The sequence below is a fragment of the Aegilops tauschii genome, chromosome 3, assembly GCF_002575655.3.
Source record: "Aegilops tauschii subsp. strangulata cultivar AL8/78 chromosome 3, Aet v6.0, whole genome shotgun sequence".
Lineage (NCBI taxonomy): Eukaryota > Viridiplantae > Streptophyta > Magnoliopsida > Poales > Poaceae > Aegilops > Aegilops tauschii.
In genome coordinates, this window is record NC_053037.3 from 618637234 (window position 1) to 618653708 (window position 16475).

Consider the following 16475-nt stretch of genomic DNA (forward strand, 5'->3'; position numbering starts at 1 on the left):
CAGTGAATCATCAACGCTAAAGCTAGCCGCTCATTGGCAGCAGCGAATTTGAAACGTGCACAAGCCAGGATCTTGAGGTGGCAAACAACAGTAGACCTGCCATAGAAATGTCAGCTGGGGTCAGTTTATTTGATTTTTTAACTGACGGTTAGATTGTTGCATTGTGTATTTGGGCGGATAGTATTTAGCAAGAAATTTGTCATTGTATTTCAGTTTTTATCATATATGACCTATAAAATATTAGTGTTTACTATTGCATGACGTTCAGCAAAATGTGTGATAGTTGCGGATTTTGATAGACCGAAGTGAAGTACTTTACTTTGCGCTGTCAGGAGGCTTCAACAAATTCCTGGATCCCCCATTGTGAGTACTTTGCCTTAATTACCCTGGCTTCTATGCGCTGAAACTACGACTGACTAACAAAAAGCAAAAAGAGTGCTAAAACCTAAAAGCACCAACCGTGTCAGGATTTTGGAGAGAACAATCGTATTTTAGATGCTGAGAAGCGTTATAAAATAAATATTAACCAATAGGTTCATAACGTAACATGATATGTAGACCCTAGGTCTCAAATTCTCACTAGTAATATAATCAAAACTAGACTCCTAATTCGAAATGTTATTTCGTCCTCTCGACCTGCATAAACTGTCCCTCAACCATACACATACGTGCTGAAAAAATAACATGGTTTGCTAGGCAGTTTCGTGGACTCATGGGCGAGCTACTTCCGCACCGTTGCGCGGACGGCGCGGATAGTTTTGAAAATCCACCACTTCTATCATGTTCAGGCACCAGCAACTTCCTGGGTCCGACGCTTCATATGCATACTCAGATTTAACCCCGGATCGTGTAACACTTTGAGTCCTCGCGCACCTCATGAGCTGACTTGTCTCGATGTTGTTGGTGTAGCTGGAGAGAAGCTTAAGGATGGTGAAGGGAGGAATTGTGGCAGGCAACGTGCAGGTGCTGGGGTTCAAGGAATGTCTGGCTTCAGAAACCCTCTCTTCTTTCTCGCCCTCGAGGTCGTACTTGTAGATGTCATGTGTCCAATCTGTCGACTTCACATAGTATATGCAATTGGCATCGATGGATGGGAAGTTGTCTGCATCGACAGACATGTACCTGCCTCGACCGAGAAAGAAGGCACGGCTGCCGATGCTCTCAACAGGATCAAGCACAATTCTGCCAGTGTTGATCCTGAAGACCTTCAAGTGATGCTGTGCCTTAAGCACTAAAAATCATTCTCCAACAGATTACAGTATGTCATATCGTTGAAATAAATGATACTCCGTGATTTTAGACCTCTCAATGGCGGAAAAAAGGGCCTGACGAAAATCAAAGTCGCGTTTGGGCAAGCTCACAACATCGAAGATACTTTCAGCCACAGCAACCGGAAACAGCGCTAGCGGCTCAAGCAGCTCACCCCCACCATCTTGGCTGATACAACCTACAACAGCCAGCCGCTACAAGAGATAACCGTAGTCTTCTTCTTCATACACTGTGAAACCTTCGTTGTCTGGGACTCCGGATCAGCAGTGTAGAGATGGCAATATCCATCCGGTTCGCCGCTATCTGAGTCCCAGATCAGGCGGGGGCTGGGCGAAGAACGACACGAGAGGGCGGCATAAGAAACCTCCATGTTGTAGGGTACAACCGCCATGAAACGAGTCATGTGGCTGGCGAAAGGGTTGAGTACGCGTGCAACGTGAGGGTGCTCCCTGTCCGCGAGGACGAACAATGCACCGTTGGTGATAACGGCGACAACATAGTACTTGCGGAGCACAAGCAGGTCCTTGCGGAGGAAGCGGCCACTGGCGGAGTCCACCATGAGGTGTGAGTCGGTCTCAAAGACCTCGTCGATAATGATCCAATTGCGAGGACGGAAACAGGGGTCAGAGGAGTTGGCGGGTCCTCGGTGGCGGAGCCCCAGCTCGGGCAGACGACGTGGAAGTCCATGTACCAGTCAAGGTCATTGGTGGCAAGGAGGCACTTGGTGATGCGGTGGACGAGAGCGACGACCAGTCCGCCATGGCCAGCTTGATAGATGGGAAATTTTTTACAGTGCGAGAATGAAGCTAGATTTCTGTTGTTTCCACCTCTTGGCATGGGAAAGACCATGGGTAGGTGAAGAGGTTAAGTAGATGTCGGAGCGTCAGACTGCCCACAATGAGAGTAACATCGGTAATAACATATATGCCACCTAAGCAAAAAAGATGATGTGGCGGCTAATTAATGAGAAAAGAGACAGATGGAGTAACATAGCTAGTTACTTATACCATGAGTAGCATCACACATACCAATACAAGATAACTCTACACCTAATAAATAAAGTGTTGCATGACACCAGACATATGTTACTCCCACTATAGAGGTAGTAACGCAGAGTAGTAACTTATGCATGTTACTACCCATTGTGAGTAGTCTGAAGGCGGAGCAGCTGCATTTGATGCGTGTAATTCAACCGGCTTTCAGAATCGATTGAAGGCGTGAATGTCAATGGCGCCGCTTCGTTTTTGCAACTTCAAGAGGTCGTAGGATTGAATTTTCCTTACTTCCTTACACAAAACTGTTATGTTGTGATGCTGCTCGTTCAATCAAAACTTAGAATAGAAGAAAAATAGTTCCCTCACGACCCATCCTCTTCTCCTTTGCTTGTCTAACTATCATGAGAAGAATTCCATTCCAAGAAGTCAAATAACAAGAAAAAGAATTGTTTGTTTTATGTTTCAAAGTTTGTAGTAACGGACCAAGATAGACTCCGCTTGCTGGTTGTGTTTTCTTTGTTTCCATGGTGGTTGCGTGCTTGAAATGGTGTTTCATAATCCTTGCGGTGCTCATCAATCAAGTACTTCAATGGTGTAACTAATTAGAGTTGCCACGTGTGGTGAAATCATAGTTAACATATATGATCAATCATAGTTGCCGTGTGTGATTAATTAGTTGCCACATATGCACAATGTGTAACTAATTGAAGTTGCCACATGTAGTTAAACAATAGTTGTCATGTATGGTCAACCATAGTTGCCGTCTGTGACTAACTAGTTGCCACATATGCACACCTTTAGTTGCCATCTATCACTGTGTGAGGGTCATGTGGGCGAAGAGCAATTTCGTCCACACTTTCGGGCAAGCGTCCTGTGTTCGTTTGGGTATGGAGCGCCCACACGTGTGGCACTAAATGATAATGGTCACGCGATGCTGAGTGCTTACGTGCTTCTCGACCCAGATGGCAACTGCTTCAATATTCATGCAAATGAATCAGATGGCATGGACTGCTTTTGCACCATGTTAAATTGTGCAACACGTGTGGGAGTTATCATTTAGGCTAAAATAATATCATGTTAACAGGGTACTACACAATGGGTCTTCTTCTATTTTAACTTTGTACTAACTTGGTACAAAGTTGTACAGTATATATATAGAGAAAGAGATGTAGCGATTAGCATGCACTCGCAGTTTCCCGCCAAAAAAAAAAAAAGCTTACACTGGACCTCAGAAATTAGAAGAAAAGGAGCGATTACGCACGAAGCAGCTCGTTTCCTGATTCGACGCGTGCGGCAATAGGCCGACGCGTTTAAGCGTTTAGGCAGGCAGACATCGGCGGAGAGAACTTAGTTTTGAGCAGTTTTAGACGTGTTTAAGCGAGGGCAGCACTAGGTATTAGACTATTGATGCCTTTCCCATCAGACTAGTCCTGAGCCGTACAATAAGATCTGATCTGATGTGGCTGCTGGCCCCTTAAAATGAGTTTCCACGTACAAAACAACCTCAATCAGCTTCAGCAAATCACGTGCTTATGTGGGCCACTAATTATGGGAGATAATTTAGTGAGATGCATTCTTGTTCGCTGGATTTAGGAAGCAATCTGCGGCATGCTTCTTTCTTTTTTTGATGAGTTGAAACGGCATGCTTCCTTAGGACGCGAAACTTGTACTCCGTCCGTTTCCAAATATAAGTCTTTTTAGGGATTACAACAAGTGATTACATATGGAGCAAAATGAGTGAATCAACGCTCTAAAATATGTCAACATACATCCGTATGTTGTAATCCATTTGCAATGTCTAAAAAGACTTATATTTAGAAAGAAGGAATGACCAACCTTATATAAATATAAATCAGATGCAACTAGTACATGCTTCCACCTTTGTTTGTAATTATAACTTATTCTTCTGTTAATGCTATAAATAGAAAATTAATAAATAAGCATTTGCTTATGTGATGGATGAAATCTGCTTCGATTTACTTGAAATTCATGCCATGTGTAGCCAACATGATATTTTGTTTGAGAAGCATCGCGATATTGCATCGGCCGACTAGACGACTAGAGAATCGCTTTGAAAATGGTTTCATCAAGAACTAAAATTATTTCACATGTTACAGAAGCATCACGATCTTGCTTCCATCGACTAGGCAAATAAAGAATTGTTTCACACATGCTTCCATCAAAACAGAAAATATTCCATATGTTTCAGAAGCTTCGTGATCTTGTTTTCATCGACAAGACACTTGCTTCCATTGAAAAGAAAAATAGTTCCAGTCATAACAACACATGGTTCATGCAAAATATGAAATTGTTTGCAAAGAAAGAAAAAATTCTACTAGGCTCGACAAAGCCCGAGACACCGCCGTAGCTAGCCACTCCGGCTACCACGTCCACTCTGGCTACTACGCCCACCCTTCGCGCCAAAAAATACATTCAACAGAGAATATAATTTGCTTCCATGGCCAATGAGATTGCTTCCAAGACAAATGGGCATAATTACTGAAGCAGGAACATAGATTGCTTCCAATTGCTTTCGCAAAAAAAAAAACAGACTGCTTCCAACTGATGCATTTTTTGTCCTAATGAGCCATAGATGCACACTGCTTCAGCTTCATCTGGACAATCTCTTGCAAGCACTACCATCAAAATAAAATTAAAAAAACTAACCATAACGAATCGCGGGAATGAATCAAAAATCAAATTGGCCACCCACAACCTAGCTTGTACGACCTAATCAACAAATCAAGAGAAAGCTGGACAACAACGGGCGCTGGTGAAGGGCACCGTGGTCTCCTGCATCGGCCACGATGCTCAGATGCGGCGGCAACAGATGAGTATAGCTTGAGGGAGAGAAGGATAATTGGCGGCAGGGATTGACGAGGAGATGGGCTCGTCGGGCAACGGAGTGGAGAACGCCATGCTCCATCGACGGGCGAGGAAACAGGAGGGGATTAGGGGAGGGAGGTGCGATTTTTCAGGGTGGGGCTAAAACGTGGCGTTGGAACTGGAAAAATAAGGAGCCTCTCGACCGTGCGATGTGAGGAAATCAACAGAGAAGTTTGGTCTGACGTTTCGAACAAAATCAGACGATTGACCGTAAGTGTTTCCCTTTCAGCAGTTTTAGGAATGTAGACTGAGCGGAATGAGACACAATAATAAGGTGTGTCGTATATGAACTCGATCAGCTTATACCAGGCTAAAAAAAAAACTCGATCAGGTTACGTAATCCGCACGTACTACGTACTAGTAGTACTTTTTGGACTCTGCATGCATGGGACATAGTTGCAGTCGGACACGTATGTACACCTTGTGTCTAAAGCTCCATCTCTTACCCTACCGTGGACTCCATAGGATCGATCAGCCGGTGCCAGTTCAACGGAAAGATGGCGTCCACCAACGCGAACGTTTGCGTGGGCGGCGCCCAAGCGAACTCATCGGCGGCGGACCGGTGGTCCAGCGGCATCCCCGATGATCTCCTAGCGATAAGCTTCGCCACGCCGATCGACCGCGTCCGCTTTGCGGCTGTGTGCACGGCATGGCGTGCCGTTGCGTCGATGCACCTGGCACGCGGCGGTTTTCCATGGCTCATCCTTGACCCAAGCGGCAGCCACGAGACGAATTATGCGTACTGTCCAGAAGAGGGCATGGTCCTGCCGCGGCCCTCTCTCCGCAGCGAGGCAGCCCGCCGGTGCTTTTGCTTTGTGGGCAGCCACGATGGCGGCTGGGTCGCCTCATCCGAGATGATCTTTAACCTCTTCTCCGGTGCTAAGGTGTCGCTCTTGCGGGAGGATATGGTCCACCCGCGCCAGTGCATCCGTGATCAGTTGGTCTTGCGAAAGATCGTTTTCTCGGAGAAGCCCACCTTGCCTGGTTGTATCCTCGCTGCCATCACCAACAAGCACGAGTTTGCATTCTACAAGGTTGGCTGCCCGGAGGCCGGCTGGAAAACGTATGGAGCTCTTGCACAGGACGGTCTCATGGATATCACATTCTGCAACGGCGAGCTATATGGCATCACAAAGTCCAAGCAGCTCAACAAGTACGAGTTTGGCATCAACAACCAGGGCGGAACCGTGCTCAAGAAGACCCACCGGTTCTCCAAGTTAGACGTCTACTATTGGGAGTACTGTAGTAACCAATTCAGGTACATTCTTGAGACACGTGGCAAGCTTGTGATGGTGGCGAGCAACTTCACGGTTCACGAGCTAGTCAACACCGACACCGGGAAGTATGACTGTGTGAGGATGTGCAACTTAGGAAACTACGCGCTATTTCTGGGGCCTGTGCCGACGGGTGAACGCGGCGGCTTGCAGAAAAACCACATCTACGTCTCCTACCATCGCTGCTTGCGGCGGAACGATGACATCCCCAATGATGCCAAGGTATTCTTGAAGACCTTAAATGATGATGGTTACCGTGTGTACTACAAGAGAGATAGATGTGTGAACGGCATCAGATCAACGCGGTACTACGTAATGGGTGGTCTCCATCCCCCTATGTGGCTTCTGCCTCCGTAGATTTAGAAAGTTAGGATTGTGTATTTACCGCCATAGATTACTAAGTTTGTTCAGATATATAAGGTTGGTTCTATGTACTAGTTTGACAATTCATGGGTTATGTGACATGAAATTGGTCACTAGATCGCAAGATCATTTCTGATGGTTTCACTAGAACAAGAAGCCGCATGCTGCCACGCCAGTTCATTTTGGAAAAAAAAGCATGATAGTAATACGTGATAAAATTCGAGTGGTTCAAACTAGACCGTGAAAACATAGGTAGTGTGTTTGTTTACTCATTACTCACAAAACATTACATTATCCATAAGGGATCGAATAAATCTTGAAGACCATCCTCCCCGCAAAAATAAATGAAAATAAAATAAAATTGAGGACCATCCAGCCGAACAAAAGCTTGACGATCACCACTACTGAAAGCAAGATTGTGAGCTACACCATTAGATTGACGCGAGTGGTGTGCAAAGGTTGACTGGCGAATCTCTATGGATAGGTCTAGGACGATCACAGCCGCTGGTTGCAGATTCGCTTCTTCTTAATGCAATAAACTGATCAGGAGACCTGAACCGAAAGCTGTTGTTTTCTGAGCTCGAAAAGGCAAATGCTGGAACTCGGTGGCTTTTTCTCCTAGTTTCTTTTACCGTGACTGTGCAGATGCCCCAGCCGTCATATTTGCTTTGAGACTGTGATCTTGGATGTACAGATGTTTGCTTTATTTATGAAGCAGGGTGAAAGCCTATTTCGAGGAGCAAGTGGAAGTTCTCAAACAGTAGGCTCGGGATGGGCGGTGCATGTTCAAATTGATTTTGTTTTGTGGGATCAATCGATGAACAACAGCGTGATGTACATACGTCTTTTGATATGAATTTTCTAGGGTGTTCGCTAGCCGGAGAACTTGTGACCTTCCCCTTAGGTTTTAGGTCCCGTAATCTACCCAACATATAAGCACAATCCTCATGTCATGGCCGCCTCATGTCTTTCTTCATTGATCCTTCGCCTCTCCTATCTCCTCAATGAAGGGCCTTCCCAAGTACTTTTCCTGTCCTTCATGGTCTACAATCGCCCAACGATTATGTCTCTTAGTACAACCGTCATCTCCATGTGCCTCGGTCTTCGTATCTCATTAAATCCTCCTCTGATCGATCATGGTGTTAGAGCCCCCGATGTCTTTTGTTCCTCATACCATGCGCAGATGTGGAAGATCAAGCAAGTCAGGCAAGGATGTGAAGGAAAAAGAAGTTAAAAGTTACTACCGCGGGCGTCGTGGCCAACAATCTCGGATCAAGTTTTCCCCAACGCAACACACGCGAGGTGCGACCATCAGCCGTACGGTTGCCTGGATGCCTGCTCACCTGGCCATCTACACAACACGTAAGGTACATGGTAGCTCCTCCCCAGTCAGATCTAGAAGTATATCACATAAGTTTTTTTTGGGGGGGGGGGGGGGGGGGGGGGGAGGAGCACATAGTGACCTTAATTTGCTAATACGGTCTCCCAACCTCCTATGACCCCTTTCCTTTTCAATTTTTAAATCCCCTCAGTTTTACCTAGCATGCTGCCTTTTCAGAATAATCAGTGAATCAATTGGTCAGTGACAAGATGGTTGATGCAATGGAGCAGATTTTGTACGGACTAAAGCGGATTGAGTGGGCATGGTAACCTACAAGGCTCTAGAGTGGAGAAACTACACTCTGCGTCACCTATGCAGACAAGTATCCCCTTATTCATAAATTTCCTTTTGTATTTACAGTTCATCGAATTCATTAAATAGCCCCACGAATTCGCTTATGTCTGACATAGAAAAAAAAAATCAGTTTTTTAGGTCTATCATCAATAATACTATTGACGGGAGTACAAGCCAAAGAAGAGCATAGAGACCTGATCCGCTTCTCCTCAAGCGGCACCACACAATACTTGCAGTAGGGCTATGGTCTTTGCATCATAAAGTAAATACTGCACAACAAGTCCACTTAGATGCTTATATGAGGCTTTATGAAGATTCCCATCTCAGGTTCATATTTAGATGAAGCTATAAACATGAGTGTTAGCCAATAAAATTGGTTGATGTTTCTCATAGTTCTAAATAGTGTGCTTTCTTGGTACTAGATTGCTACCGGCTAAATAAAGATACCTAAATCTGTTCTAACCAAATTATTATATCATGCCTTCCATCATCCATCATATATACACAAATGAGTATTCAGAGATTTAGTACTGACCTGATTATTTTCCCCGATCTCAAAGAGGATTTAGAATCTTCATCTTGAATGTCATATGATTTTAGCTACTGCGTGCCAACATGCAGTATGGCATAATAATACTCTAAATTGTTTATGCTCTTGAGGCCTTGCAGGTACAACTCAAGTCCCACTTCTGTACGTATTGCCCATATATAACCTTTTCCCCTTTATAATCCATGTACAAGTTTGTTTTGTGTGTGGACAAAGGAGTAATCATGTGTGACTAGAGAAGTATTGATGAGGTTGAGTTGGTGGACGTTTTTCTCCCAACAAAAGCAAACTACGTGTTTTTACATTGATTCTCCCATTATAATCTCGATTTGGATAGCTAGAATATTTCAGTTTGGTATGTGTCTTCTCAGTAAGAGGATTAATATGATCTCAAAAACAGTAGCTGGTCACATAGCCGGTGATGAATAGTGGTTGGATTTGCGAGCCTCCACAATTTTTTAACTTTTTTATATAATTAGAAAATATATTAAAAACATCATCGCTACTCCTATTTAAGTGGGTACGTACGATCCTCTGTATATTTGCACTCATCAACTGTGTTCACTAATAATATACGTACTATGAGAAATGTACGGCCCTGTCATATTTGCGGTCAGGTCAACACTTGGGTAAATCACACTTTGACTTATAATATTATAATAGCCAACATATGCTTTCATTTAACCCAAGAACGTATTTTTATATTATATTTACCGTTTTGCTATCTTCACCATGTAACACAACCTTGCTTCTGTTGTATGCCCAAGGAACAAAATGAATGGTATCATTTCTAATTGATGGATGGAGTTGGACAAAGACTTTTTCATTTGCATTCCTCCTTGGTTACGATACGAACATCGCTATATATGTATTGTGTGTAGTTTCTGTTAAATGTACTCCTTCATTAGTTGTACATACAGTGTGATGGTATTTTCTTCAACTGCGCATCTTGCCCCGGTTATGGTTTATAATTATCAATCTTTTTCAGAACATAAAAATATGTTTTTTGTTTAACATTGAAAAAACAGGCTAATGTAAAGATAAACTAATGAGTCAACTAATCTAATGTGTGTCAGCAGCAAAAAGAAATAGTTACAGAATTTCTTATTCATTTCAAGAATATAGGACGTACTTTGTCCGTGCAGGCCAACACTCTGATCATAACAGTAATGCATGATGTTTTTCTTGTGCTTATGAAACCACAAGATGATTATAAAGTGCTTTTAAGTACAGATCTAGTGATCAATTTCATGTCACATAATCACTGAATTGTTGAACTAATACATGGGAAACAACATTTATAATATCTGAACAAACGAGTAATGAACGGTGGTACAATATATTGGCCCGCTCCTAATCTTCAAGATACCGGGAGGGAATATCCACATGGGGGGACGGACAACACCGATTGCATAGTACCCCTTTGACAGGACGCGTTCCTCTTTCTTGTAGTACACACGGTAACCATCATCATTTAAGCTCGTAAAAAATACCTTGCCGTCACGGGGGATCTCACTGTTTCGCCTTAAGCAGCGATGGTGGGAGAAGTAGATGTGATTTTTCTGTATGTCGCAGCGTGCACCTGCCGGCACTTGCACTGCCTTGGAACATGTTGGTCCCAAGAATAGCGCGTAGTCTCCAAAGTTTGCACCTCCACCCACTTGTACGGGTAGTTATAATAATTGTAATGTTGTAATCCTATGTTGCCGTGAACTAGCCTGAAAGCGGTGAAGTCCTTGTATGACTGATAGCCCCTCACCACCATCACAAGCTGGCCGCGTAGCTCAACAATGTACCTCATATGCTCGGGATTCTCCCTATAGCTCTCTAACATGCAATACCGGTAGAGGGTTTTCACGCCCACCAAGGCGCCATGTTTGTTCACGACAAACTCAAACTTGATGAGATGCCTGGGGTTTTGCGTGGTGCCATAGAGCTCCTCATTGCAAAAGGCCACATCCATAAGACGATCTTTCCCACGTAGTCCTCGTATTGTCCAGGCGGCCTCGGGGCAGCCAATCTTATAAACCGCGAGCTGGTGCATCCTGGTGACAGCGGAGAGGATACAACTAGTCAGGGTGGGCTGCTCTGAGAATACGACCTTCCGCAGGAGTAAAGGATCATCCGTGTGCGGTCGTGTGTGGGGAGAGAGCGCCACCTCTTCACCCGTAAAAAAATTAATGATCTTGAACGGCACCTGGGAGGAGGCGACCCAGCCTCCCTCGTGGCTGCCGACGAAGCACCTTTGGATGGCCTCGCCGGGGAGAGAGAGAGCCGAGGCAGGACCACGCCCTCTTCGGGGCAGTACATGCGATTCGCCTCGTGGGTGCCGCTCGGATCAATGATCAACCATGGGAGAGCGCTGGGTGGCAGGTGCCGCGATGCTGCGGCGCGCCATGCCGTGCACACGGCGGCGAAGCGGACGCGGTCGATCGTGGTGGTGAGACGGAGGTAGCTTATGGACAGGAGATCGCCGGGGAGGCTGGACCACCGCTCGGCTGCCGGTGTGTTCGGTCGAGCGCTGGCGTTCGTCGACGTCATCTTTGCGTTGATCTTCTGATGAGTCTACAAAGCGTTGGTCGGTCGATGGTAGGGGATCGAGTTTTATCGATGAGATGCACTTTTACTCAAGTCTTTGTAATTTTTTGCATATTATTGAATGAAAATTACTATATAACTACTATTCTATGGTCCTGGATTCACCAAAAAAATGTTGTATATTCTGAGTGATAACCATCGGAGCCAACTGCACCATGGGTCACATAACTTGTCATGCATATGCAGCTTAGTCACCAAAATTGTAAGTGCTCATCTTCTATAAAGTTAGCAAAACGATCACAATAGGTCACGACCAACCCACTCGGACATGGCCATGCATATGTGGCCAATTTTGGTATGAAAACTGATCACAATAGGGTTTGAATACCTGCCCCACTCCACCCCATGCATTAATTTAGTTCTTTGTTTACTTCTTTCTTTCAACGACAGACAAGACCCGCATAGAAGAGAGAACGTGAGATGGCGAGGCGACGTTGTTTGCCCTGTAGACTGTTTGAACAGTCGACAAACTGTCATGTAAACAAAATACAAAGTTATACGGTGAGCCAGTAGTAGTATAATCATATGAATGTGTATTCAATGACCGTAACGAGGGTATTCTGAAGTACAGTGACCAGAGTGTACTGTCTCCTAAACTTCAGTGACCGCTAGTGTATTTAGCTCTTCTCCAAATAAAAGAAAACCAAGTTTAGAACGCCGGATTTCTTTGCCTTATTACCACTACTATTCCCCGTGGCCCACGCATGTGTGCTCTTGCCCTTCAGCTCTCCGTCACGCGCGACACATGCTGCATGCATGCATTTTTAGAGGCATTAGGGCATCTCTATAGAAGACCCCCTAAAACCTATAACTGAGGACCAAAAGTGAGTTATCAAGAGCTAAACACTAGCTAACATACCATGGTGTATAATCCTTCAAAAATATGGCTTTTGCTCCCTAATTATATTTGGTCCAACCTGAGCCAACAGAATAAAGTGAGGAGACACTCCGCTTGGTGTGGTGATGGCCAACAGTTGGCGCACTCCCAAATTTGCGTACCCCCGCGATAAAATTTTGTGCCGTGACTGGAAACCTAGCCCACACCCCCTTCACACCGCCGTCAGCACCGACTCATGTGTCTACTGGCCGAGATTCGCGTCGCCACCGTCGTTGCTATTGAATTGAAGTTCGTTATCGTAGCCACATCCCGAGCACGCGCCACCTCCCGAGGCTCCCGTGCCACCTATCTAAGGCGTTTTTCCTCGCCGTCCGCCGCAGCCTTCTCTATCGTGGGCAACTGCATCTCCCCCAAGCTAACGTTGGCGCTATGGTGCGATAGAGGGTGACGACATGGAATATGTTGACCCCCGGGCGTCGCGCCAGGCTCGCTACCGAGGAGTGTGCCATCTAAACGCGGCTCCAAGCTCTCTGTACACGGTCTCAGAGGAGGCGGATGAGGGTGCGCCATTAGATCTAGCCGCTGCATTCGATGTGGTGGACACGACGGCCAGGGGCGACGACATCCGCCTCATATGCGTGGCCGAGTCGGAGAGGACGAGGGGAGTGGAGGAGCATCGCCAGCAATGTGAGATGAAGGCGGCCAGGACAAAGGAGCGTCACCACCAGGCGCTACTCCTGGAGGCGGCGGAGGAACAGCGCCGCAGACGCGTTGCCATGGCTGAGCATAAAGTCGCACATAGGGGTCACGGTCGATGTACATATACGAATACGAAGCTGAAATAAGACATCGGTCAAAAGAATTGGGATTGACTCACACCCACCCTGAATCAAAGACACACTCCACCCACCGTGTCGTTCAGCAACCACCACTCGAGCGCTCCGCTGTGAACAACTCGGCCCCAATCCACACTCGTCCGACGGTGCCGTCAGCGCGATCGGACTCATCCCGCCCAGCCCAGATCTCATCCTCTCCGCCTCGTGGGGGTGCCAACCCAAGGTGCCCTTCCTCCTCCACCGCAACCGGGATCCGATCCCGATCTGATGGCCGGATCTGGGAACCGGGCTCATCTGCCGGACGGGCCGACGGGACTCATCGCCGACCGCATCCTCGCCAATAACGACGTCGTCGACTTCCTCCATTTCCGTGCCGCCTTCCCCCAGTGGCAGCGATGCTCCGTGGATCCGCGAGCGCACGGCAGCCTCGACCGCCGGTTCCATCCGCGGCGGTGGACGATGCTTCGGGAGGAACACGCCGCACCTTCCTCAACACCTCCACCGGCGAGTGCGTCCAGGTGAACATCCCCCAGCTCCGTGACCACCACGTGCTCGCCCTCACCCCCGTGGGCCTCCTCCTTCTGCTCGACAAGCCGCAGCGTACCGCCATCCGCCTGCTCAATCCCTTCACCGGCCAACTCACGGAGCTCCCGCCGCTCGACACGCTGCTGCCTCATATAGCGCACTACAACCAGCGCGACGACGACGATTTCGCAAGGATTATGACAGCATGGGGCTCCGGTCTTGCCGACGATGATAGGACGGTGGTGCTCTGCCTCAGCACGCACCACAGGATTGGCATTGCCAAGCCCGGCGATGACTGCTGGACGCTGCTCAGGCTCAGAGACAACTTGCTGGGGGAAGCACCCTTCATAATGTTTGCAGGCCGCTTCTACTGCGTCACTCGAGATGGTGTCATGGTGCTGAAAATGGACGAAGGTCAACCACCACGGCTGGAACTGGCTGCCAACCTAAATATGGATGCCTTGCTGTCTGTGGATTACATACACCTCGTGGACAATTGTGGGGAGCTACTGCTGGTGCACCGTCAAAGGTACGACACACATTCGATTCCCAGGAATAATTTTAATATGTGGAGGAGGTACGGCACGTATCGTGTGGATTTGGAGAAGGAGGTACGGGACGCTATTCCCAGTCAAGAGCTTGGGCAGCGGCAAAGGGCGTGCCGTGTTCATGGGCATGTACTCCTCTCTTTCGTTGTCCCTAGAGAATTTCCCCGCCGGCTCTATTAGCGCCGACACCATATACTTGAGCTTTGACTTTGGCGAGACTGAGTATTCAAACGTTGGAGCATATCATCTCACCTCTGGATGCCTTGGACGTGACAGCCGACGTTGGGGAGGCCTGGTGCCACGGCCGCATACACTCGTTGACTGTCTAAGTTTCGCCAATACTCTCGAGTATATTATCTGAGGAGCTATCCCATTTAATTCCTTGATGTCTAGCATCCGTGGAAACACAAGTGTGTACTCTTTTATTCCTATTGGTTACCTTTTATGTATGGATGACTTGTCGTGCTTTGCACACTTCGTTGCCGAGCTCCGTTTGAAGGTGCACAACTGCAGATTTGACTATGTGTTTTTATATTAATGTTAGTAAAATAGTCAATGTAATTTGAGAACTTCCTTTGGACATCAGACCATGTCGTTTTTTGTTTAGATTGAGCTATTATAGAAGTTCAGGAATATTACTTATTCAGAAGCTGTATGGATTTAACAATGACAACCCTGAATTTCCTATGAATGGCTTTATAACTTCAGGATTACGTTGCCAGTCAGCAATATGTTAAATGTCCCGCTCCCCAATTTTTTAAGGTAGTTTTAGTTACTGCACAATGCACATCAACCCCTTTCAGTCTCAGAGATAAATATTCATGTTTGCTCCACATAGAATACTCTTGGTTTTGTACGGTGCTTGATTCCCCTTCTCAGTCTAGTGACCTATTCAACTACAATATTGCTGCCGTTGTTGACAATAAATATATATTTATGTGTAGCAGGTTCCGAGCTCTTGTAGTGATATGAAATGTTTTTCACAATTTTCATCATCCAACACATGATCCCAGAGTTTGGTTGTTGTAGCCTGGAGGCAGGCTTGTGACTTGTTAAGGATTTCCGGAATTGAAATAACTAAATAAGATTGATATTGCACTACATATTCTTCTTTCTGTTAAATATTAAGCATAACAGGACATTTGACATGAAGAGCGTATTTATGGTTGACACAGTGTTGAAGTGTAGTTTTCTATTTTTATCCATATATATATCGGGCACATATATTGTTTCATAGAAGTAAGTGAAGATCTATAAACCGTGAGTGGGTATTGCATATATATAGTTGCATTACTTACGCAGAACCCGAATGGATTTAACAATGACAACCGTGGACTTCCTGTGAATGGCTATATGGCTTCAGGATTACGTTGCCCGTCAGAAATATGTTAAACCTAAATGTCCCGCTCCCCAATTTATTAAGGTAGTTTTAATTTCGGCACATCAACCACTTTCTATCTCAGAGATAAATACTCATGTTTCCTCCATACGGAATACTGTTGGTTTTGTATGGTGCTTGTTTTCCCTTCTCAGTCTAATGATTTACTCAACTGCAATATTGCTCCGGTTGTTTACAATAAGTATTTACTTATGTCTAGCAGTCTCCGAGCTCTTGTAGTGATATGCATGTTTTTCACCATTTTCATCGTCCAACACATGATACCACAGTTTTATTGTAGGGGGCAGGCTTGTAACATGTTAAGGATTTCCGTAATTCAAATAACTAAATAAGATAGCGACTGCACTATATATTCTTCTTTCTGTTATACATTCATCATAACAAGGAATTTGACATCTGGAGCGTATTTACGGTTGACAGAGTGTTGAAGTGCAGTTTATATTTTTTATCTATATACTGCATATCATTGCATATCTAAACATTGATGAGGTAGAAATTAGAAGACTTTCCTGTTTGATCGGTATTGTGGCAGGTCCCATTTATTAGACTTATAGTACATCAGTGTGGAACTTTCTCCATCAGAGTTTACCTGATCTGGACGATATTTTCCTGAGTTACTTAAATCCTTAGTCTTAAATATCCAATATGACGTCTCCTTACAAAGATGCTAATGCGAGTTGGAAACTTTCTTCCTAGCTGTGTATTTTGTTGCCTGAAGCCTG

General features: G+C 45.7%; 2 protein-coding genes across 2 annotated transcripts; one reads left to right on the plus strand and one right to left on the minus strand.

Annotated features, from left to right (window-relative positions):
• The first annotated feature begins 5647 nt into the window (after nt 1-5647).
• LOC109758100 (uncharacterized) lies at nt 5648-6781 on the plus strand. Its single transcript, XM_020316944.1, has one exon. The coding sequence runs from the start codon at nt 5648-5650 to the stop codon at nt 6779-6781; it is 1134 nt and encodes a 377-aa protein (XP_020172533.1).
• A 3753-nt stretch (nt 6782-10534) lies between these two features.
• LOC109758101 (uncharacterized) lies at nt 10535-11550 on the minus strand. The gene is made up of 2 exons (XM_020316945.1): nt 11253-11550; nt 10535-11169 (listed from the first exon to the last, which is right to left on the minus strand). Exons 1-2 carry the CDS (start codon nt 11548-11550, stop codon nt 10535-10537), a joined length of 933 nt encoding a protein of 310 aa, XP_020172534.1.
• Nucleotides 11551-16475: the final 4925 nt, after the last annotated feature.

Bases quoted from the DNA above. Each gene is read 5' to 3' on its own strand.
- LOC109758100 (XM_020316944.1), top strand. From the start codon at position 5,648: ATGGCGTCCACCAACGCGAACGTTTGCGTGGGCGGCGCCCAAGCGAAC.
- LOC109758101 (XM_020316945.1), bottom strand. From the start codon at position 11,550: ATGACGTCGACGAACGCCAGCGCTCGACCGAACACACCGGCAGCCGAG. The intron at 11,170-11,252 runs GTGCTTCGTCGG...TTACGGGTGAAG, and splicing joins CCCGGCGAGGCCATCCAAAG to AGGTGGCGCTCTCTCCCCAC.